Source organism: Muntiacus reevesi, chromosome 7 (genome assembly GCF_963930625.1).
Source record: "Muntiacus reevesi chromosome 7, mMunRee1.1, whole genome shotgun sequence".
Classification (NCBI taxonomy): domain Eukaryota; kingdom Metazoa; phylum Chordata; class Mammalia; order Artiodactyla; family Cervidae; genus Muntiacus; species Muntiacus reevesi.
Genome location: NC_089255.1, coordinates 58646289 through 58672527, shown reverse-complemented (window position 1 = coordinate 58672527; position 26239 = coordinate 58646289). Strand labels below are relative to the sequence as shown.

Sequence of the window (26239 nt, the reverse complement as noted above, 5' to 3'; positions counted from 1 at the left end):
TTAGCATGATTAAGACACTCATTAATTCTTTGAATCCTGGAGTATTAGTGATTTACATTTGCTGATTTAAAGTAAGACACACTAGTTACCATGGGGTTTATGCATTATTCTGTCCTTCAGCACTTAATGAGAGCCTGCCAAATACAAAGCCTTATAAGTACTAGAGATTTGCAGAAGTTGTAAGACAATCTCTTATTCAAATAGCTTATAAAGCAGATAAAAAAATTAGGTTAAAATTATGAGGAACAATAAAATAGAGGTGATTGCTTTTGTAGTATAGCAATGCATTCTTAAAGTAAAATAGATGATGACAGATTAGAAAACTGTAAAACATTATGAAGAAACTTGAATTTTAATTTGGCTTTGAAAGAAATACGTTGCTAAATGGAAGCTGTTAAAATACTGATTCCTAAGCCTCCCCTCAAACCTACTGGATCAGACTTCTTAGAAACTGGGCGTTTGAAAATTTTTAAAGAGTTCATCATGTGATTCCATGTAGCCAGTCCATGAGGCAATGTTTGGGAAATACTGAAATAGAGACTCTATGTAATTACGGGAACTGGTGGGCAGAGGCAAGAGAAACTTCTGGCAATTTGTATGGGAGAGGAAGACAATGAGCAAATCAGCTTGGAGCCAAAGGCCCATGTAAGTTGTAGAGGAACAACGGGAGAAAATTGTACAAGTAGGCTGGAGTCAACTTTTGGAGGGCATTGAATTCCAAGGAAAAGAGACTTTATTTTGTTTTGCTTTTAATAGCGTATACCATTGCAAGTTTGGAAGCAAAAGAATAACCATTATAACAAGTCCTTTATGAATAAAAATAGGTAAATATAAAGTCAGAGAGGCTGAACAGTGGTCTAGTTAAGAACTAGTTTAGGTACAAATAATGAAGGACTGGATGGCAATGGAAATGGAAGAGAAGTACTAGACACAAACTTGGTAATACAAAAAGGGCAAATGTGATAGTTTCTGGTAGAGTTTCGGGTAGCTGGACCGCCTTTTTATAGTTTAAGTATCTTTCTCTGCAAATTCATATTTTAAAAATGTCTTTGACTTTCCATTTTCATTCTGTTGAAAACATAACTACTCTGTATTAATAAAAGTCTTTGTTAAGACTGATAGCAAAGAATGAGTGCCTATGACTTATTAAGAACCAATGACCAAAACAGCTTTAAATCATGCTTTAATTTTTCAATGCTGATTACTGGCATGATCTAAAAACCAAGTTGCTTAGAATTATTTATTGCCTGAGTGGCAGAATATTTAAATATAAATTAAAGAAGGAAGATTACATTATATACCTGCCAGCAAAACTTCATAGGACATAACAAAATTAAAACAGAGGGATAATGGGGATGCAGACGTCTTGACTCCTAGAGCTAGGTGTAAGCAAAGTGTGAATGAGAGTGTCCATAATTTCTCCCTTTCATGACCATTTCCTCTTTCAGTTTCATTCTTGGTGTCCTTATACTCATTCTGTTAGCACAGTCACATTTTGCTCTCAGAGAAGATGTAGACACTTATAACACATATGAATTTATGTCTCTGTGTTATGTCTCCCCAGTATGTTTGTATTTTGAGCTTCTCTCTAGTCTTATGTAATAAAAAATTTGGCTTCCTTTTGAATGTATTTGAGGCTTCAGGAAAAGTCAGAAAATGGGAGAGAGTTTTTAGGTAGTAGGAAGAGATTATTTTCTATTTCACATAAAAATCTGATATTTATCTCACATCTACTGGTATTATGGTATCTGTATTTGTGATAATTTTGGAGTCATTTTTAGAACATAGTAAAGTGTTGTATTTGGCAGATGTAAATATTTTACATGATAATATAAAGAATTCTTTCTGAATAAAAGTATAGAACCTACAAAGATAACAGGGCAAACCAAGTATTTCCTCCTGGCTGATTGAGGGAATATGCTTTCCCTGGCGCAAAGGGGAGAATCAGCCCCATTATATTCCAGAGAGGCTGTAAATGATAAGGAAAAGGTCAATAAATTGATATAGAAATTTAATTCTGTGTAATACAGTTCAGTGGTGTTCCTATGACATTACTCAGTAATATGCCAGTGGAATCATCCTACTTGTTGCACAACTGACTAGTCTGCTTCTAATTCTGGCATAGTTCTAACCCTGCTGAAACAAGTTGTTGCCAACTTAAATTCTTCCAAAACAAAACACTGCCCTCACTGTACCACAAGCCAATGTACTTTCTAAAGATTTTCTAGTGTTTCATTTATTTCCTTAAAAAATTACTGAGTGAAGGACGATTCTTTTTACCTAACCCAACAAGTTAAGTGGTTTTCCACATCATTATACAATAGATATAAGAGTGATAAGAACTATAATTGATTTACTCTCCCACCCCCCCAGTGATGATGATAGTGTGGAATCAATTCTCTTGTTGCGGAACATTTCAGTTACATTTGATACTAACAATTATGCAATCATGTGGAACTGTTTTGAGTTTCATGCTGGTTTGATGGGAATTACACTTTCTGGGTTTTGGTAATAATTTATCTACTTGTGTTTCTTTTTTGCTGGCTTTGATTTGATTAGTTTTCTAATTTCTTTTAGTGTATTCCAAAGTTCTGTCTTAGATATATTATTTAACAGTTACAGGACATGGTTTTTTAGGATAATGTGATCCAAAGACAAGATTAGCATTATCAACCACATGTATCAATGGTGTTATCTTACAATAGTGAATTCTAGGGTTCATGGGAAAAGTAAGAGAACCTGGAACCTGCTGGAGGTCACCACCTCCACAAAGTCCTTTGTATCACCTATCCAAGTGACATCCTATAAAGAAACACAGGGAAAATGAACTTCCTTTTTTCCTAACTGCCACTAGGCAGCAAAGTCAGCACGTGCACAACATGCCAACCCAATGGTCCTAATCCAGCACTAGCCTGAAAATAAAATCTGTCTTTCATGTTAAGCAGTCACTTTGCTTAACAAATTTATTTCAATCTAAGATAATTTGGTGTTTGTTTTACTCTAACTTTTGAGGACGTCAATTTTAGACAGCATGTACACATTACTAAAGATCACCTGCTTATATTTCAGGTTGACACCTGGAAACAAAATACTGGCAGTTGCACATCCTTAAGCAAATACATCTTATATAATTTTCACATTTTGATAAAACTGGGTTCATATATAAGTTCCATGTGTAAGTTGTTTATAAGAAAATAAATGACTCATAAATCATCTTAAAAATTAATTTAAGACTGACACAGACTTAAAGTAGTAGTATATGAGTCTTTTGTCTTCTTACAAGCAATTTATCTACAGTGGTCAATATAAGATTTATGTTACTCTGCTTTTGGACACATTTGCTTTAAATAATTAATCCTTGATAAGAGGTAAATATATAATTCTTTTCACTGAGTACCATCTATAAATAAACTGCTACTTCTTTCAGAGACACTTCAAAAATTAAACATAATTCCATTTCTACTTGAAGGAAAGGAGCATTAAAATTAGTTTAATTATCAAAATATTTCATATTTGGTTCTAAAAAATATATAATTTATAAGCATTATTTTATTTCATTCTAAATCTCAGACCAATAAATCACTTGGCTTTTAATAGCACAACAATTTTTATTCCCTTTCTTAGAGTCAGAACAGTAAAAACAGCTTTCTTTTTGTAGTCAAAGACAAAACAGTGACTTATGGATTAAATTACTAGTTGTCACTAAAAACTCAAAAAACTTAAAGCTTTGATTTCACTAAAAGCAGACTAAAATTAGTTGAGGTGGTCATTTATAACAACTATTGGCATCAGTTGGTGCTAGTGGTAAAGAATCTGCCTGCCAATGCAGGAGATGCAAGAGATGCAGGTTTGGTTCCTGGTCAGAAAGACCTCCTAGAGTAGAAAATGACAACCCACTACAGTATTCTTGCCGGGAGAATTCCATGGACAAGGTAGCCTGGTGGGTTACAGTCTAGGAGGTCATAAAGAGTTGGACATGACTTGAGCACACACACACACACACACACACTGGCATAAATGAATAAACTAATCTTAATCACAAAGAACTTGTCATGACTAAGTCACGCCTTTAAAAGTGGTTGATAACAGCAATAATTGATTGAGAAGCTATTGGCTAAAATATATTACCATAATAATAAGCAAATTCAAAATGAAAAATAATGGTAAGGAAAGAACTGAGGACTATCTAGCCACTTCAATCCAAAGAACTCTCATTTCCACAGCACAATTAAAGAATCAATTAATTCCAGTTTATCAGCAGATGACGGTATTGAATAGAAAGAGTAATTATACAATAAATGTCTCAGTATCACTTTCACAAGTAAAATTAAAGCCGTGAATACAACTGTAATCAAACTAGGACCTTCTGACTTATTCATCTTTTGAAGACCCTGGGATTGTGATCAGAGTATGGACAATGACGACATTCCAGGATGTGACAGTAGACTACAGATTAAAGGGTTAGAGGAGTACATGTGAGGCCACTTCAAGTGACACCTATAGATACTTCCCTTTAACATTGTGAATATTGGGAATGCTGAGTAAATATTAAAACTTTTAAAAACACTAACATTACTGCCCTATTTTTAAAAGTCCAATATCATCTGGAATTCTTTGGTGCTATGCAAAATTATTTTTTATTACTAACAAACATTTCTGTCAACTTTATACATCTAGCATAGCCAGAATTTTATTGTGAATTTAGATCAGAGTGATTTGCTTATGCAAAATTTAAGAACAAGATACAGAGAATTGCCATCACTTCAAACTTCATAAAACTTAAAACACATTATCATTTCCACCCTAACTTTTTCTCATGTGCTCATTCTCAAAATTAGCCAGGTTTAAAATCATCCTTGACTTCTCTAATTCCCTATTCTTCTATCTTAGCCTCAACATCCACTGGGCCTAGAACCTGAGGAAATAGGCACAGCAAGAAGGAAGAGTAAATGAGATAGAAATAATCTGAACCATTGCTGTGAAGTGTATGTTGAGAAATTGTGTTCTATCATATTGACTGAAAGATGCTAGGTTAGACAACAAGGTGGTTCATTCCAGTATTATGCTTCACTTCCTAGAAGGTGAACATAGCATACAGGCAGTGAGAAGGGAATCATTCAGAAAGAATGGAAATACACGCTTTCAAGGAACTCAACAACGAGCCGGGAGAAATTCCAGGATGTAAAAACATCAAGGAACTATTTGGAGTGACGCGGGGTGTATTTGTTGTGTTTGTCTTTGTGTCTAAGATGGCTACCAATAATGTGCAATATGAATACAAACTTTATTTATTTATTTATTTATGGCTAGATGTGAAAGTGAAAAGGCTTGAGACTTTTCTAGCTACAGTCTTTTAAAGAAGATAAGTATTTTTAGAGGGGGTTAAAAAAAAAAATCTAATTCAGGAAGGAAGCCAAGAAGAAAAAAACTAAAGAGGCTAGGAAATCTAAACTATCATTAAGAATTTGGTGAATTTATTTATTTATTTATTTTTGAATTTGGTGAATTTAATAAGCAGTGACAGGTTCAAAAGACATTTGCTCCTTGGAAGAAAAGCTATGACAAACCTAGACAGCATATTAAAAAGCAGAGACATCATTTTGCCGACAAAGGTCCATATAGTGAAAGCCATGATTTTTCCAGTAGTCATGTATGGATGTGAGAGTTGGACCATAAAGAATGATGAGCACCAAGAACTGATGCTTTTGAATTGTGGCGCTAGAGGACTCTTGAGAGTCCCTTGGACAGCAAGGAGATCAAATGAGTCAATCCTAAAGGAAATCAACACTGAATATTTGTTGGAAGGACTGATGCTGAAGCTGAAGCTCCAATACTTTGGCAGACTGACACAAAGAGCTAACTCATTGGAAAAGACCCTGATGCTCGCAAAGACTGAAGGCAAAAGGAGAAAGGGGCAGCAGAGGATAAGATGGTTACACAGCATCACTGACTCAGTGGATATGAAGCTGAGCAAACTCCAGGAGACAGTGCAGGACAGAGGAGATTGGCGGGCCACAGTCCACAGGGTCACAAGGAGTTGGACACAAGTTAGCAACTGAACAACAAAAATTCTCTTACCTCATCACTTAAAAACTAGATGAAATTGTAGAAGGATTCTAATAATCAGATTAGAATAGCAAATTGTATTTCTTCAGTTTTAACACTATGAGATTTATAGTTTAATCTACATTTATTTTAATACATTTTCAACCTGCATATACCACTTAAGATCTTTCTGAAATTTATTTATCCTCAAATAATGCTTTAAAAATAATTAATTTGAATATACATTGTAAAATAACCCTGTGTTAAAAGGGAATAGTTGATACTTCTTTACATAAAATATGAATCATTATATTAAACTTTATAAAATAATCTTGAAAATATAGTCGTGTCTGACTCTTTGCAACCCCATGGATAGTCCATGCAGTTCTCTAGGCCAGAATACTGGAGTGGGTAGCCTTTCCCTTCTCCAGGGGATCTTCCCAACCCAGGGATCAAACCCAGGTCTCCCACATTGCAGGCAGATTCTTTACCAGCTAAGCCATAAGGGAAGCCTGAAATAAAATTTCTTTTTGATAGACACACTTTTTACTTTATCAATATTCTAAAATAATGAAATGATTAAAAATATTTGTAAGGAAGACAGTGAGATTATATTACTGTTGTTTATGGCCTCTCTTAAGGGAAATAATGAGCAGTATTCTGTCTTGGGCTAACTATATTGATCTAGTTCTTGCTGAAAAACTGGTTTTAGGTAAGTAATATAACTAATGGAGATTCTGGAATCCATGTGTATAATGTATGACTGAAGAAATTACAGATGCTTTGCCTTGGTATGACCAATGTCTTCATCTCTTCGAAGGGCTGTTATATGGAAAAGGTATTGATTATCCTGCAGAATTTTAGAGGATATATCTGAGAGTATGTAGTAATACTTAGGATCAGAGCTATCTGGTAAGCGTAATGAGGCACTTCAGCAGTTGGTGACCTGTAGTACATTAATGTGAGTATATAGACAGAAAGATACATCAATAGACAAAACAAGATAGCCAATATAAGGTAAAGGACAGGTATCGTATCAGTTGAAAAATGTAATGACTTTCATTACAATGTAATGAAAAATGTAATATTTAATAACTAATGTTGAAAAATTAGCTAGCTATTTGCAGGAACAAAATATCAGTTTAGGGTTTCATCTCAAACCATGTGCCAAAATTAATTCCAAAAGAATTTAAGAGATACATTTTAAACTTAAATTACAAAAGCAAGAATAAAATGTATTTCAGACAGTAGAATGGAAAAATACTTTTAAGCATAGAAAACAATATAATAAATTATCAAGAAAGATTGATACATATGGCTACACAAAATTAAGCATCTTAAAATAAATGAATAGATTAGGATAGTGCAGGATTAGAGAAAGAGTGAGAATTAGGAATAGAATGAGGGATGCTGACAGTGCAATAATATGCAGAGAATGTTTATGACTATTGGAAATAAGGCACGTACCCTGGCTTCGGCGCTTATGAGGTCACTGCTGGCCTTGAAGAGACAAGGCCATTAAACAGATTAAAAGTTAGGATGCAAGTGTTAAATTGAGGAAAAGTGAACAAATTTAGTCTATATGTTCAAGAAATTTGGTGTTAAGTGAAAAGGGAGCAGGGAAGTCTTTTGAAAAGATTTCAGAGTTAGAGGCATGAACATTTTATTCATCTGGCCCATAGGCACAAAGCCTAGAACTCATGAAAATATCAAGTACTTACAAATATACTTAAAACTTTGAAATTTAGACACTGACAGTAAAATTTGACAGGAAAATTAAAAACTAGAGATTATCAAATATTTAACTTATAAACTTAACTTATGCCAACTTCATTATTTATTAAATTTAGTAATACTTTTTTTCATAACATACAAAAATGATTTGATAATTTTTTTCTTTGCAAGAATTCCCTAGAAAGTACAATATTTGCAGAAAGTTGATAGCAAATCATAAGTAAAATGAGTTACTTTAGACCAAGTAATTTCAAAAGAAAATCTATATAAAAGTTTTAAATAGTTATAAAATACTGTATCTAATGAAAAATATGGACGTATTTTGCTTTTAATTATAAAAATATGCTTTCAAAAGTCAAAAATCAGTTTACAACAATCAAAGCAGTGGTAACACATATCTTAGACGTACTCTTTAATTAAAGCCATAACAACATTAAATTAGTAATGAAGTTGATCAAGCCTAAATGTTTTACATGCTTTACTATTTACTTACATAAGTTAATTATAATTTGCAACTTGATGTTTTAAAATATCATTAAGAAATTTTCCAAACATTTTAATGTTAGATTTGTGTTGGGTGGTCTTGAGAAACAATAGTACGTAGGGCCTATGAATATCTTAAAACAGCTTTATTGAGAGAACAATTTGGAAAACGTATTTTTGTAATCAAAAGGCAAAGAAGGGAGGGACTGAAGACATCCAAGACAGACAGGAGGATATAGAATCAAGAGTATGATGTTCTTTGAAGGCAATTCCTTTGAATTTACAATATTGTCTGTGCATGCTCACATGCACATTTAATAATATTTTGAGCAGTCACATGCAGGGTATTTAAAAAATATAATACTAAGATATAGGATATTAGTGTGTCAAATACACAACACACATTTAGAATGTTTTACTGTTCTAGTACTTGTGACAATGTACAAAGGTCAAAGCAGTGCAAACACATATCTTAGACTTACTCTTTAATTAAAACCATACTAACATTAAATTAGTAATGAAGTTGATCAAGCCTAAATGTTTTACATGCTTTACTATTTACTAACATGTTAATTATAATTTGCAACTTGATGTTTTAAAATATCATTAAGAAATTTTCCAGACATTTTGGAGTATATTGAGTATTTCTGTATACATGTGCTATGGATATTTATTTATAAATCTATGTATGTAGAGTGTTTTATAAAATAACCAATGCTATGTAGCTACAATAACAAGGGTACAATACACAAAGTACAAACTGCAACTAAAAAGACCAGAAGGAATAAAATTAATTTAGAAAAGATGTTTTCAAATTTTTTAGACTTGAGACAACTTTATACTCTTAAAAACTATTGAGGACCCAAAGAGCTTTTGTTCATATGGGTTTATACCTACTGATACTTTCTGTATTTGAAATTAAACTGAGACATTTTAAAACTATTTATTGACTTATTTAAAAATCACAATAATGGCCAATTATGGGACAATTCATAATATTAGCATAAGAAGAAAACCAGGGTTATACAATTCTAGTAATTTTCTCTTTTTATCTACTCTGCATATCCAATTAATTTTCCTAAAACACAATCTGACATTTTCAAATTTCAAACATTCAAAGACTCCTCACTGTTGACAAATAAACATTAAAATTTTTTATTAATAAATTGGCAATCAAGGCCTTCAACAAACTCATCCTAACTTCTTTTCTACCTTTCTGTATTTCTTTGATACATTTCCTTTTCCAGATAGTTCTAATTTCTATCTTCTAAAAATGAGTTATGAATCATAGACTCTATTGTCTTACATAAACTTTTATCTCTCAACTAGCATGATGTTTCCATTCTACCTATGTCCAAACTTTTATCTTCTTCAAGATGTAATTCAAGGTCTGTCTGTTCCTCAAATCCTCTGTTGACCACCTAGGATATGTAACACCTCTTTCTTCTGAATAACTATTGAATTTATTTTCTATTCTGTTCTTTTTAGCAACTAGCATATACTGTTGCTTATAATTCATTTTCATTTTCTGTACGAGGAAATATAATTGATTTGATATATATTAATCCAGATATTTTGATGACATCACAATTAAAGTCACCACATCAGATTTCTAAACTATTACTCAGTTTAGTTCAGTCACTAGGTCATGTCCAACTCTTTGCAACCCTAAGGACTGCAGCACGCCTGGTTTCCCTGTCCATCACCAACTCCCACATCTTGCACAAACTCGTGTCCATCGAGTTGGTAATGCCATCCAACCATCTCATCATCTGTTGTCCCCTTCTCCTCCTGCCTTCAATCTTTCCCAGTATCAGGGTCTTTTCAAATGAATCTGTTCTTCGCATCAGGTGGCCAAAGTATTGGAGTTTCAGTTTCAATAACAGTCCTTCCAATGAGTATTCAGGACTGATTTTCTTTAGGATGGACTGGTTGGATCTCCTTGCAGTCCAAGAGACTCTCAACAGTCTTCTCCAATACCACAGTTCAAAAGCATCAATTCTTCACCACTCAGCTTTCTTTATAGTCCAACTCACATCCATATACAACTACTGAAAAACCATAGCCTTGACTAGATGGAACTTTTTTGGCCACGTAATGTCTCTGCTTTTTAATATTCTGTCTAGGTTGGTCATAACTTTCTTCCAAAGAGCAAGCATCTTCTAATTTCATGGCTACAGCCACCACCTGCAGTAATTTTGGAGCCCAGAAAAACAAAGTCTGTCACTGTTTCCACTGTTTCCCCATCTATTTGTCATGAAGTGATAGGACCAGATGCTATGATCTTAGTTTTCTGAATGTTGAGCTTTAAGCCAAATTTTTCACTCTCCTCTTTCACTTTCATCCCGAGGCTCTTTAGTTTTTCTTCGCTTTCTGCCATAAGGGTGGTGTCATCTGCATATCTGAGGTTATTGATATTTCTTCCAGCAATCTTGATTCCAGCTAGTGCTTCATCCAGCCCAGTGTTTCTCATGAATGTACTCTGCATATAAGTTAAATAAGCAGGGTGACAATATACAGCCTTGACATACTCTTTTCCCTATTCGGAAACAGTCTGTTGTTCTATGTCCAGTTCTAACTGTTGCTTCCTGACTTGCATACAGATTTCTCAAGAGGCAGGTCAGGTGGTCTGGTATTCCCACCTCTTCAAGAATTTTCCACAGTTTGTTGTGGTCCACACAGTCAAAGGCCTTGGCATAGTCAATAAAGCAGAAATAGATGTTTTTCTGGAACTCTCTTGCTTTTTCAATGATCCAGCAGATGTTGGCAATTTGATCTCTGGTTCCTCTGCCTTTTCTAAAACCAGCTTGAAATCTCTGCACCTTCCCCTCAATTTTGCTGTGAACCTAAATCTTCTCTAAAAGATAAATTCTTAAAGAATTGTTTCAAGCAAGAAAAGTTCAAGCACTTTAAAATCATAAATGCCACTAATGATAAGAATAAAGATTTAGCATGGATATTTGATAGGAAAACACCTAAAATTCTAGGAGGAGATGTTGGAGAAGTTTTTAAAAATGTAGTAACAATTTATATCTAGGTTCCTCATTTCTCATTCTCAGTACAATACAGGCTTAAATAACAAATAGGCAAAATGGTTTAATGAATGATTAAATCACAGTGGCAAAAACCTCCAGGGAAGCCATTTTGGGCATATTTCCTAGTTTTTAAGGGAGACATCCTAATGAATAAACTGATACTTTTGTTGACAACATTGTTGACAAAAATATTGCTAATGAGGCTAAATGACCAATTTACTTGACATATTGTTTCATTTTTCATGTTCTATTGTGTGAGCTGATCTTTTTGATTTTTTTTTAAACTCTGTTATTATACTACCACAGTCATTATGGTAACAACTCAATGCACCCATGTAATATGCCTTACATATTTGGGAACACATTTATTATGTTATATATAAACATGAACTTCTTGTAAACATAAATCCAGATTTTACAGTATGAATGTATTATCATGACTGAAGCTGAAGGGAAAGTGTCTACATATTGTAATTAACATTACCTCTATCATTCTACAGTTATATTTTATAGATAGTTGGTCTATAAAAGAAAAGCCAGCAAATATGACAGATTTCATTCCCTAATTAAATCTGGCCATGAAAGATACTCTAAGCTTATGCATCAGTACTCTCCTTTCTATCTAAGAGAAAGTATAATATTGAATAAGAGGGAAATAACAGGAATAAAGGGACTTGAAGGAAAGGTAAACACTGACTTCTTCACAACATTTTGTACAGTGGTAAGATCTTCAGAAAGCAACTATTTCATATGTCCTTAAATAGATATATTTACCCCATTTTGAAGGTATTATAAATATGCTGAATCAATTCTTCATTGTATTGATATAAATTTAAACTAACTGGATTTTGCCACATAAATTATTTCCCTTTGAGCTTCCTGAACTGAACAAGGAGAAGAGCTAGCTGCTAGAGAATGTGCTCCAAGAGGGCAGGGTTTGTCTCTGAATTGAGCTGAGGACAGAACTGGCTCTCACTGAAGGTTTGTTGAATACTGCATGAACACATCAGCATAACATCCTTCTTAGCCTTCGAAGCAATTGTTAACATTTCCCTGAGCCTCTCCTTCAGAGCTTTGTTTTCCAAAAATTTTCTTCTCTTTTAATTAAGATGCATCTACATATGTGTTTAGGGCTTCCCTGCTGATTCAGCAGTAAAAAATCTCCCTGCAATGCAGGAGCCACAGGAGACACGGGTTTGAACCCTGGGTCAGGAAGATCCCCTGCAGGAGACAATGACTACTCACTCCAGTATTCTTGCCTGGGAAATCCCGTGGACAGGAGCTTGGCAGGCTACAGTCCATAGGGTTGCAAAGAATCGGACACGACTGAAGCGACTTAGCATGCCCACATGCACATGTGTTTATATATGTGTGTTTCGCTGTTTATACTAGATTTTTAACTTTTGGAGTTCAGAAACCAGTGCTGTTTTTCTTAGTTTGTATCCTAAAATTACCATACAGTTTTATGCATTCTGACAATGTTCCATAAACACTTAAAAAGATAAATATCCATTCCTCTGCATTTTCTTCAAAGACCTCAATTTCTAGATAAGCAGCTGTAGAACTCTGAATTGGATGAGCTCTGACTAGTGCTAAGCATAGTATAGTGGGAAATGGTTTCTATATGTGGCATATATGGGAAATAGATGACACTTCTTAACTAGGCTACATTAATTCTGATAAAGCAGGTAACAATTCTATCACTGGAGAACAGGGAAACTAAAGCCTGGAGAATAAATAAGAGGATGAAGCGAAGGCACGAGATAAAAATTAGAATTTCCTATAATTAAGTGAATATTTTAGAAAACAGTTTCTGGGGACTTGATTTATCCATATAATATTCACTCGGGATTTTCTTTTCATTGTCTTAAGCACAGGAAAGAGAATGTCTCAAGTTCAAAGTATAATTAACAGTAGTTACATGAAATGGTTTACAAAACTTTAAATTTCTACATGGTTTTAAAGTTGATTTTTTTTTTTTTACTGTATTTTGATAAGAGTCATTAAAAAGCAGCATTTAGGGAAAGGATATATAATTAAATAAAACAATAGGGTAACAGTCCTGTAGTAACTACAAGTTTTGTAAAAACAATTTCAACAATGGTTAGAAATAATTAAAATTGTATAAATTCATATGAGCAGGATTCATATAACAACTGTGTTTTTATTATCAAAAATCTATCAGTTTAAATAGTTAATCTTTTTTAAAGGTAGTAGGTTCTGCTTATAATCATTTTCAATGGCTTTAACTGGAATTATATTCAATTTCAGTATATTCAAGATATATTATGTCAGCAATAATTATTACTATAAAGTTTAAGTACAAAAGTCAAGATGTTACTAATTCCATACTTTCACGGTATTATATAGTGATTAAAAGCCAGACCACTCGGGTTAAAATTCCACTTCTGCCACTTGCCAGCTGAGAGAATCTGGGCAAATTACTTAACTTCTTTGTGCCTGAGCTTCTTGATCTTTAAACTGGGGATAATATGAGTACTTGCCTTATAGTCTTGGTGATAAGTAAATATATTAATATATGAGTGCTTAAACAATCCTTTGCATGTGGTATGAACTCAATAAACACTAGGTATTATTGTTATTATGATTATAGCAATGCGAAGAAATAGAGAAAACAATAGAGTGGGAAAGACTAGGGATCTCAAGAAAATTAGAGATACCAAGGGAACATTTCATGCAAAGATGGGGTCAGTAAAGGATAGAAATGGTATGGACCTAACAGAAGCAGAAGATATTAAGAAGAGGTGGCAAGAATACACAGAAGAACTATACAAAAAAGGTCTTAATGACTCAGATAACCATGATGGTGTGGTCACTCACCTACAGCCAGATCCTGGAGTGTGAAGTCAAGAGGGCCTTAAGAAGCATTACTACAAACAAAACTAGTGGAGGTGATGGAATTCCAGTTGAGCTATTTCAAATCCTAAAAGATGATGCAGTTAAAGCACTGCACTCAACATGCCAGCAAATTTGGAAAACTCAGCAGTGGCCACAGGACTTGCAAAGGTCAGTTTGCATTCCAATCACAAAGAAGGGCAATCCCAAAAAATGTTCAAACTATTGTACAATTGTGCTCATTTCACATGGTAGCAAAGTAATGCTCAAAATTCTCCAAGAACTTCCAGATGTACAAACTGGGTTTAGAAAAGGCAGAGGAACCAGAGATCTAATTGCCAAATTCCATTGGATCATAGACAAAGCAAGGGAATTCCAGAAAAACATCTACTTCTGTCTCATTGACTACATTAAAGCTTTTGACTGTGTGGTTCACAACAAACTGTGGGAAATATTTAAAGAGAAAGGAATACCAGACCACCTTACTGTCTCCTGAGAAACCTGTAGGCAGGTCAAGAAGCAACAGTTAGAACATTACATGGAACAACTGACTGGTTCAAAATTTGGAAAGGAATATGTCTAGGCGATATGTCTATATCGTCACCCTGCTTATTTAACTTATACGCAGAGTACATCACATAAAATGCCAGGCTAGATGACTCACAAACTGGAATTAGGATTGCCAGGAGTAATACCAACAACCTCAAATATGCAGATGACACCACCCTAATGACAGAAAGTGAAAAGGAACTAAAGAGCCTCTTGATGAAGGTGAAAGAGGAGAGTGAAAAAGGTGGCTGAAACTCAACATTCAAAAAACCAAGATCATGACATCTGGTCCCAACATTTCAAGCAAATAGATGGGGAAAAAATGGAAACAGTGGCAGATTTTTTTTATCTGGGGCTCCAAAATTACTGCAGACAGTGACTATACCAATAAAATTAAAAGACACTTGTTCCTTGGAAGAAAAGTTAAGACAAACTTAGCGTATTGAAAGGCAGATATCACTTTCTGACAAAGTGATGTCAGTATATATATATATATATATATATATATATATATATATATTTTTTTTTTTTTTTTTACATACAGTCAAAGTTATGGTTTTTCCAGTAGTCATGTATGTAAGTGGCCATAATGAAACATAAGTGACAAAGAATTGATGCTTTTGAATTATGGTGCCAGAGAAGACTCTTGAGAGTTCCTTGGACTCTCAAGGAGATCAAACCAGTCAATCCTAAAGGAAATCAACCCAGGTATTCATTGGAAGGACTGATGCTGAAGCTGGAGCTCCAATACTTTGGCCACCTGACGCAAAGAGTAGACGCATTGGGAAAGAGCATGATGCTGGGAAAGAGGAGGCAAGAGGAGAAGGGGGTGACAGAGGATGAGATGGTTGGATGGCATCACTGAATCAATGAACATGAATTTAAGCAAACTCTGGGAGACAGTGAAGGATAGGAAAGTCTGGGATACTGCAGTCCATGGCGTTGCCAAGAGTCAAATGCAACTTAACAACTGAACAATGATTTTAGTAAACTGGAAATGTAATTCTAGAGAAGAAAAAGTTTCAAATATGTAACTTTTTTGAAACCAAGTATCTTTTTCTACAAAATAAAAAAATTGATAGTTTGCACTTCCCACATTTAATAAGGATTAAGTGTTTGTATTTACATGTTCTAAGTGGTTGGGGGTGTTAGGCTGAGTAAATAATCACATTAATAATCTTAACTCCCAATTGAAACAAATAAGAACAAATGGTTATTCTTGGATAATCTGCAAAACTAAGTGAATTACTGACATATCTTTCTGTGATTCCTTGCAGACATCATGGAAATCAGGACAGTGGCTGTTGGAATTGTAGCAATCAAAGGAGTGGAAAGTGAATATTATCTTGCAATGAACAAGGAAGGAAAGCTCTATGCAAAGGTATTGGTAGATAATAGCTTAGACTTAATTTCTCAAACTTATTTTTGACAAAAGTATCTCCCCTTTCTGAAAAGTAAAAATGAAATTAATTCCTCTCAAACTATGTAATTCAATGATTTCATTAAAATATTTTCCATTTAGGAATTAAGGAAAAATGTTTTCTGTGTCACCTTGGACAATTTGTTTAAGCTCTCTGGCCTTCGTTTCATCATCTGTAAAAAATAAGTTGGATTAACTGACCCTTAAGGATCCTTCTGGGCTTCCCCAATGGCTCAGTGGTAGAGAATCCACCTGCAATGCGGGAGATGTGGGTTTGATCCCTGGGTTGGGAAGATCCCCTGGAGGAGGAAGTGGCAATCCACTCCAGTATTCATGCCTGGAGAATCTCATGAACAGAGGAGCCCGGCGAGCCACAGTCCAAAGTGCTGCAAAGAGTCGGACGCGACTTAGCAACTGAGCATGCATGCATGCAAGGATCCTTCTAGCTCTAAAATTTCATTTCCACTTTAGATACTTAAAATATAAAATTTCCATCTCTCAGCTCTTTTTGTTAAAGTTCATGCAGTTTGCACTTTGCTGATATGAAAATTCTTGGTGAAAAAAATCCAGACTTTTGTTTATCAACATCAGTCTCACAATGATGGACTTTTGACTTGTAAGCATTCCCACTGTTCCCACTTTATTACATATAAAATATGTAACAGTTTATCCCACTATAATACGGTATAATTGGCTTTTCTTTTGTATTCCTGGCATAGACTACATAAAAATATAAGTTTAACTGAATGAATGACAAGTTGGATGGATGAGCAAATTAACTTTTTAATTTTCCACCACAATCACAGGTAGTATAATAGTAAATGAATAAAAGTTGTAAAATATGACTTCAGCTGAGGGAAGCAGTATGTGTGTGTGCTCAGTCAGAGGATCTGCTAATTATATAAAAATCTCAAGGTTAGGAAAAGAGTGACTTGGGCATAGTAATATGAGAGCTGCTAATTAGAGGAAAACAGCTCTTAAGAATAGTAGCAACTGATTGCCAAAAAAGCAACATGTTTGGAACTATGCTGCATAAGTAAATGTATAGCATTTTAGCTTTGTAAAAAAATTGATCCTTTTTCAAATATGCTATCCAACAAACTGCATTATTCTTGATCAAAAAAGTCGTGTAGGTTTTAATTTTACTAAATATTATGCTTATTCTTTGAGTCCTTCTAAAAATCATTTGGATAATGTTGTTTGTTGTTATTCATTGCAGAAAGAATGCAACGAAGACTGCAACTTCAAAGAATTAATTCTGGAAAACCATTACAACACATATGCATCAGCTAAATGGACACACAGTGGAGGAGAAATGTTTGTTGCCTTAAATCAAAAGGGGGTTCCAGTTAGAGGGAAAAAAACGAAGAAAGAACAAAAAACAGCCCATTTTCTTCCTATGGCAATAACCTAATCATATATGGCATATAAGAAACCAGTTCCAGCAGGGAGATTTCTTTAAGTGGACTGTTTTCTTTTTTTATCTTTTCTTTTCTCTTTTTTAAACTAACCAAGAAAGGCTGGAAAACTACTGAAAAACTGATCAAGCTGGACTTGCGCATTTATGTTTATTTTAAGAGACTGCATTAAAGAAAGATTTGAAAAAAATATACACAAAAATCAGATTTAGTAACTAAAAGTTGTAAAAAGTTGTAAAACTGGTTGTACAATCATGATGTTAGTAATAGTAATGTTTTTTCTTAAGTTAATTTACCCTTAAGAGTATGTTAGATTTGATTATCTGATAATGATTATTTAAATATTCCTATTTGCTTATAAAATGGCTGCTATAATAATAATAATGCAGATGATGTTATACAAGATGTGTCAGACTTAAAGGCTGCTGGAATGATTTGTCAGATAATCAAGCCAACACTAACTATGGAAGATGAGCAGTATTTGAATACGTTCTAGTGAAAAATTATGAACCACTCTAATTAGAAAAGAAACAAGTATTCTCAAAAATTCCACTATGGAAATAAGTCAAAGAGGTAGTTTTATAAAAGTATAGAATTAGAACATGCTTGTACCTACCGATTAACAAGAACAAATTTGTAATGCTGCTCCAACTGAAAGGGTATTGCTTACAGGATGTTTTAAAGAATATTGTATATAAAATAGCAACAATGATGATAATACTGTATTTCATCTCACTCACCACAAAATAACATTTTATAATCCCTAAAAGTAAAATTCAAAAATCTTTTATGTGTTTTTGAAGTAACATAATCTATCTTTTGTATAATTCATATTCAGGAATATGGCTTTTAATAATGTTCTTCCTGCAAATAATTGTGCTTTTCTCCTCTGGTTACAGCATTAAACTCTATTTTAAGTTGTATTTGAACTTTACTGTTTTGTTATTTAAGTTTATGTTATTTATAAAAAAAAAAACAACCTTAATAAGCTGTATCTGTTTCATATGCTTTTAATTCTAAAGCAATAACAAAACCGTCTGGCTCCACTGCAAGTCCCCCTCCCCCTTGTGACCAACATCAAGTCTAGTACACAGCAGTCAGGCCAGTAAGTCCTGGATGGCAGACAAAAATGACCGCCTGCAGCATTTCTTACAATAGTCGTCTCACAGGGAACGATACAAAAATGTGAAATATGTTTTGCGACATATTCTCGTCAACTAAATTGGATCTTATAAGTAAAATCACTGCAGATAAAAGGACTTACAGGATTTAAAAGTTAAGCTTTGTTTGAGTTCATGAGAAGAAAAGTAAAATACTTTTAAAATATGCATACTTAAGTTAGTAGTTTTTCTAATCTCTAGAAATCTCTGCCATTTAAAATATGCCAGCATTGAAAGTTGCTTTCCTATTGAATGGGGAAGACACAATGTCTGAAGTGGAGTCTATAGTTAGGGATTTGAGACTGAATAGTAATCAAGGCTTGAGGTCAGGCTACATATGATGGACTTATTGGAAAGATAAACTTCTACTTCATAATACTTACATTAGAAGACCTTCATAGTTCTGTATTGTTCAATAGAAGGCCAACATTTATCTAAGTTAAACTGGTGATATGCTAACAATGGTGGTTTTGATTTCAAACTATTTGTCATTTAAGTCCCTTTATTTCATACAAATATCTCATAAAACATTTATAGGTAAGAGTTACATGCAAAGGCTAGGTCAACAGAAATAACAGATTCATTTGATTTTCTTGTGGCTCACCTACATGATGAGGCTGTAGGAAGCTATGAGGGATTACCAGTTCTCAGGAATTCTCTGGGGAAATGCCATGCCTGACAGTCTTTATTATTTGACTCCAGGGCTTTGCTAACCTAGGTTCCTAGATCAGGCTTCTGTGCCCAGTGTCTTGGGAACATATGAAGAGAAGAAAAGAATCGATGTTTCTCATTATTTGTTTTCCTTACTGCCTAGCAGAGTGTCTCTACCCATAATCAATTTTTTATATTAATTCACTCAATATTTAATATCAAAGCAAATTCATAATGAAACTATTTTTAATTAATTTTAAAAAGTTAGCAAAAACCACTACAATATTGTAATTAGCCTCCAACTAATAAAAAAATGGAAAACAAAGTTAGGGTGAAACATGGTTATATGGAAATTTAAACAGAAATAGTGTGTATGTATATAATCTATTAGCTATATTAGGATCAAATACTCTGACTAGAGTTATGCTCATGAATAAATTTATAAAGCAAGACTGAATTAATCAATATTTAGCAGTAAATCTGATCCAGTAGTATTTCTAGAAACATTTAACAATTTATCCTTCCCCCTTTATTTATACTTAATGTGGAAGTTTTAGAAAATAAAATCTGTGCTAATTACATACACTTAGAATTCAAGAGTCTTATAAGTACAAGGAATCTTAGTCCTTACTATTCATTTGTAGACAAGGGAATTGAGATCGTATTTTAATAGATCCCAAATAACACAGCAGATTAGTTTCAGAGCTGCAACAAGAGTTGTGCTCACTCAGCATGTGCTTCTTGCTCTTAGATGATTACAATTATTAGTTAATAACCTTTTTAAAAAAGCATTCCTATAGAAATATAACCTTTACATTTGCATGCAAATGTGCCATGTTTTGGCAATTCATTTGATATATAATAATTAGTCTATATTGTGATGATTTGAATCGAAAGGAAGAAAAAAATGAAATTTCCAATTCCGATTCCTATTCAACTCTTACATGCACCTCTTTATTTACAAATGGAGATCATTGTGCAAATTAGCCAGATAAACAGAGTAATCTTTTCTAAATGTTCTTTGAAAGAGAAAACTGGTTAAATACATTGGTTTCCAAGAATTAGGATGGAAAAAATTAAATAGTTAACAAAAGAATACAAAATATATTTTCAATGCAATTAGTGAACTAAAATATTTTTACATAAAAATGCTATAATATAAATGATCAGGCTTTGAGCTGGCAAAAATTCAACTTAATGACAGAAAAGAAAGGATGCTGGATATAAATTCTTGGTTTCCATTTCTTAGTGTTTGCCTCTTCTGGCTCCTAAAGAACGTAGAGATGGACTATGGAACTGGCTTGTGTTCGCCAGTCGTTTAGTGGTGTCCAATTCTTTGTGACCCTGTGGACTTAAGCCCACCAGGTTCTTCTGTCCATGGGATTCTCCAGGCAAGAATACTGGAGTGGGTTGCCATGCCCTCCTCCAGGGGATCTTTCCAACCCAGGGATCGAACCTGTATCTCGTGCATTTCCTGCATTGCAGGCAGATTCTTTAACTACTGAGCCACCTGAGAAGCCTGGAACTGACTGTACTAAAGGCAGTTCTCTAACCACAAATATCCTAAATCAACGCCTCTCAAATTTCCTACTAAAATACCAATAATAGTAGAGGTAGAGAATGAGTCTAAGGAATAATGAAAAGGTATCCCACCAAAGATATAAAATTTCTTGAAAATTTTTCTTAGAACTCGTGTGATTCTTACATTTTATTTCATAATACACTTATGTCTGCTTTAATATAAAATTCACACCAGTGGAAAAAAGTGATATGTCAGAAAGATGTATAAGTTTTATCATGTGGCTTCATTTACACTACAATCCTACTGCCATATACCTAGGCATGAATAAGACACAAGAGATCCTGTATTTCTCACAGTTCAACTTTACACACAGATGACACTTGGTTAAAGAAAACCAAAACTTTATATATTATAAAAGTTTGCTATGAACCACAGCAACATTAAAAATATTTAAGGACCAGTATGAGTGGTTGATGTCATCAAGGTTTTGCATTCATTATGTCAGCAAATCTAGAAGACCCAACAGTGGCCACAGGACTGGAAAAGGTCAATCCTCATCCCAATTCCCAAGAAAAAAAGTGAAAAAATGAAGTCGCTCAGTTGTGTCTGACTCTTTGCGACCCCGTGGACTATAGACTACCAGAGTCCTCCATCCATGGGATTTTCCAGGCAAGAATACTGGAGTGGGTTGCCATTTTCTCCTCCAATTCCCAAGAAGGGTAGTACCAAAGAAGATGCTACCCATCACACAACTGCACCCATCTCACAAGCTAGTAAGGTCATGCTTAAAATCTTGCATGCTAGGTTTCAGCATTATGTGAACCAAGAACTTCCAGATGTCCAAGCTGGGTTTAGAAAAGGAAGAGGAACTAGAGGTCAAATTGCCAACATTTGCTGGAGTATAGAGAAAGCAAGAGAATTTCAGAAAAACATCTATCTCTGTTTCACTGACTATGCTAAAGCCTTTGACAGTGTTGACAAGCTGTGGAAAGCTCTTAGAGAGACAGGAATACCAAACCATTTTATCTGTCTCCTGAGAAACCTGTATGTGGGTCAAGAAGCAACAGTTAGAACCGTGTATGGAACAACTGACTTGTTCAAGATTGAGATAGGAGTACGACAGGGCTGTCTGCTGTCACCCTGTTTGTTTAACCTATAGGCTGAGCACATCATGAGAAATGCTGGGCTGGATGAGTTACAAGCTGGAATCAAGATATGCAGGAGAAACATCAACAACCTCAGATATGCAGATGATACCACACTAATGGCAGAAAGCAAAGAACTAATAAGCCTCTTTTTTTTCTTTCTTTTTAAATTAAATTTATTTATTTTAATTGGAGTCTAATTACTATACAATATTATAGTGGTTTTTGCCATACATTGACATTAATCAGCCATGGGTTTACACGCGTTCCCCATCCTGAACCCCCCTCCCTCCTCCCTCCCCATCCCATCCCTCTGGGTCGTTCCAGTGCACCAGCCCTGAGAACCCTGTCCTGATGAGCCTCTTGATGACGGTGAAGGAGTAGAGTGAAAGAGTCAACTTAAGACTAAATATTAAAAAAATCTAAGATCATGGCATCTGGCCCCATTACTGAGTGTCAAATAAATGGGAAAAGGTGGAAGTAGTGACAGATTTCCTCTTCTTCAGCTACAAAATCACTGCAGATGGTGACTGCAGCCATGCAATCAGAAGATGACTGCTTCTTAGCAGGAAAGCTATGACAAACATAGACAGTGTGTTGAAAAGCAGAGGTGTTACTCTGCCAACAAAGGTCTATAGAGTTAAGGCTATGGTCTTCTCAGTGGTCATATACAGTTTGTGAGAGCTGGACTATAAAGAAGGCAGAATGCCAAAGAATTGGTGCCTTTGAACTGTGGTGCTGGAGAAGACTCCTGAAAGTCCCTTGAAGAGCAAGGAGATCAAACCAGTCAATCTTAAGGAAAACAAACCCTGAATATTCACTGGAAGGGCTGATGCTGAAGCTGAAGCTCCAGTATTTCAGTTATCTGATTCAAGCAGATTAATCACTGGAAAAGTCCCTGGGAAAGATTGAGGGCAGAGAAGAGGGCATCAGAGGATGAGATGGCTGGACAGCAACATCAATGCAATGAACATGAACTTGGGCAAACCCTGGGAGATGGTGAGGGACAGGGATTCCTGGCATGCTGCAGTCTAAGGGGTTGCAAAGAGTTGGACATGACTGGGCAACTGAACAACAACAACAATGAGTGGTTACCTGTCACTCAGAATATACCACTACTCTATTAGGAAAGATGAGGTTCCTAGACTAACTTGTGGGCACCAGATGATTATCAGCTTTGAACATTTCTATGACTGCCTTAAAATAGTTTTTAGAGAATACCTATTAATTGGTCTGTCTGGTTTGAGTTCTTAATGCATATCTTAATATGATATAGTTCATAAAAACTTCATGTCTAGCTATTCCAGCACTGTTGCCAGGTTACTCCTTTTTTTAAATTTTATTTTTTTATTGAAGTATAGTTGATACACATTATATAAGTTATAGGTGTTCAATATAGTGATTCATAGTTTTTGAAGGTTATACTCCACTTATAGTTATTATATTGGCTATATTCCCTGTCTTTTACAACTTATCCTCGTAGCTTATTTTAGACAAAATAGTTTGTATCTCAATCTCCTACCCCTTTACTGCCCCTCCCCCAGCTACTTTTTATTCCGCTTCTATATTTATTCAGCAAAGCTGCTGCTTTCAATGAAGGTAATATTCCTCCCGCACATTTTTCTACTCATCCTCTAACTTTGAGTGGCTTGTCAAGAAAATATACTTTTTCTTGAGTTGAGAAGACTTGATGGGAAGCAACAGAGAAAGTCCTAGTCTCTTTCCAATAACTCCTGTATTTACCCTCACCTGAGAAACACTTCAGTTTCCTTTTACTTCCTGGTTACTATATGGTTCCAATTTCCAAATCCTCAAATTGAAATTATGAAATGATAAAAATTTATTTTATTTTCATATCAATAGAACTTATATTCTAATAACTGAAATATGAGATGAATAATATCATTTATCTTGAAGATGGAAGGCCTTTTTCTTGACATATCCAGTCAGCCATGTATTAATTATCTATTGTTACATAACATATTGTCCTAAAACTTAATGGGTTAAATTGGTTTAAGACTTTAAAACTTAATGGTTTAAAAATGATTTTAATTATCTCATAGCTAATGTGGTCAGCAACCTGGGCAAGGTTTAGCTAGGGGTCTCTAGCTAGAATCTTTTGTAAGGCTACAATCAAGGTGTTGGCCAGTAGCGCAGTTATTTGTTCCGTCAATGCTCAACTCAGAGAGAGATTTACCTTAGGTCCCCACTGGTTGTGGGTTTGAAATACCACTTCCTCACCACATAAACCTCACCAAAGCTCCATTTGCCACATGGCAGTTAGTTTCCCACAGAGCAAGGAATTAGAAAGAATGAGAGAGAAAGAGTGCCCCAAATGGAAGCCACAGTATTTCATAGCCTCATCTTCAGTACTGTTCTATCACTTCTGCCTGTATTCAAGGGGAACAAATGAACAAAGGCAGACAAACAAGAAAGCAAGAATTATTGGAGGCCATCTTAGAGGGCTAACACAAGTCATAAACAATGATTCTAAGGTCACTTCCATAAAGACAGGCTTCTTCAGGGTCTAATAGGAGTCATTTGTGGCTTTCAGTGGTGAGCCATTCAGCAGAGAAAGATGAAGTAGGCTTACCCTCTGTGGCACACACTCAATCCTTTCCTGAGGGATACTTAATAGTTCAATGCCACTTAGGATAAATGAAAAAAGGTTTGAACCACAGTGTGAACTGCCTATTAGCTTGAGTTATGCCTCCTTAGATCTCCAAATGTAGCTGGAAAACTAACAGTATTACTTTGCCTCTACATGAAGGAAATGACTCTGCCTTCAGATCCAAAATGAAGATAACCCTCCTCTTCACCTTCCTACCTCAAGATAATAAGATCATATATGCTAATTGAAATTCCTCAAACCACAGAGTTTTGTCCTAGATGGTGGAGGTAGTCAGTCATAAGTTACCCAAGACCACCTAAGGGTAAAGAGCTAAACACACTTGAAAAAAAATTGATTTTAGTGCAAGATACACATTGGAATCAGCTGGGAATTTTTTTTTTTTTTAAATAATGAGGCCTAGGTCCCACTTCAGATCAACTGCAGCAGTATATCTGGGATGCAGCTCAAGCAATGGTATTTTTAAAGTTCTCCAGGAGATTTTAATTGGCCTATACATTTGAGAACCAATTAGCTAAGAGATGGCAACATGTGGGGAGGGGACATTTTAGGAATTACACCTGATTCTTCATCCTTGTTTCTTTCTTAAACACCCCGAAAAGCCTTATGTTGTTTCCCACCTATTTCCATATTTTCTAATATTATTCTAAAGTGTACAGTGCTTCTAGACACTAGGTTTTCCTAGATATTTCCATATTTTACTGTTCACACTGGGGCTAAAAAAAAAATACAAACACTGAAAAGAGAGCTACAAGTCTTTATGCATTGGAACAATTATGGAGTATAAAGTGCAAAAAGGGACACTCCCCCCATTCTCAATCCCCACCACACACGTACGACATGCCATTCTCAAACAGAGCAGACAGAGTTTAGATTCTGTTAAATTATATCTCAGATACTGCAATTTTTCTATTCAAAACTATACTTATTTTCTGTATTAGAAAGCAAGCCAAAGTTTTTAGAGTGGCCTATGGAGTGGCAATGGAAAAAGTTAAGTGATTAAAAACTTAGATGGTAATTTAGGTATCAGCTAGAAAAGAGGAAAAAAAGTAATAAAAGTCAACAATTATGCACTCAGATTGTTTGGTAGATATTACTAAATTCTCATGTCATTTTAAAGAAACTCAAACTGAACACTGTGGACAATATTTTAATGGATATCATATGCCCATTGGTATGGAAAAGGCAATAGCTCCACATAAAAAAATTGACGAATGTGCAAAAGTTTGAAGTAAAGGAAATATTTAAGGCATGTATATATCCACTTAATGTCTCAACTTTAACAAAAGTTTTCTCTTAATCAACTTAAGGAATCAACTTAATGAAGTTAAGGGATCCAACTAGATTAGATGAGACTTTATTTAACTGGTCTCCTATTGTTCATTATTTTGGTTGTTTCAAATTTTTTACCAAATGAGATTCTTTTTGTACATATTTCTTTATATTTCTGATTGCCGTATAAAGGTAATTATAACAGAATTATTTGACAAGAAATCCTTAAAAAATGCAGACTGCAAATTTGATTTTCAGAAAACTTTTTCCCAATATATATTTCAAACTTTAGTACATAGAAGTAGATAAACATTTTCCTT

At 34.6% G+C, this 26239-nt stretch overlaps 1 protein-coding gene across 1 annotated transcript in view; it reads left to right on the top strand.

Annotated features, from left to right (window-relative positions):
• Positions 1–18463, top strand: part of FGF7 (fibroblast growth factor 7) — a 62002-nt gene extending 43539 nt beyond the window's left edge. Inside the window, exons 3-4 of the mRNA XM_065941401.1 lie at positions 15980–16083; positions 17342–18463. Coding sequence (XP_065797473.1) covers positions 15980–16083; positions 17342–17536 — 299 coding nt within the window. The 3' untranslated portion in view covers positions 17537–18463. The remainder of the gene's footprint in view (positions 1–15979; positions 16084–17341) is intronic.
• Positions 18464–26239: the final 7776 nt, after the last annotated feature.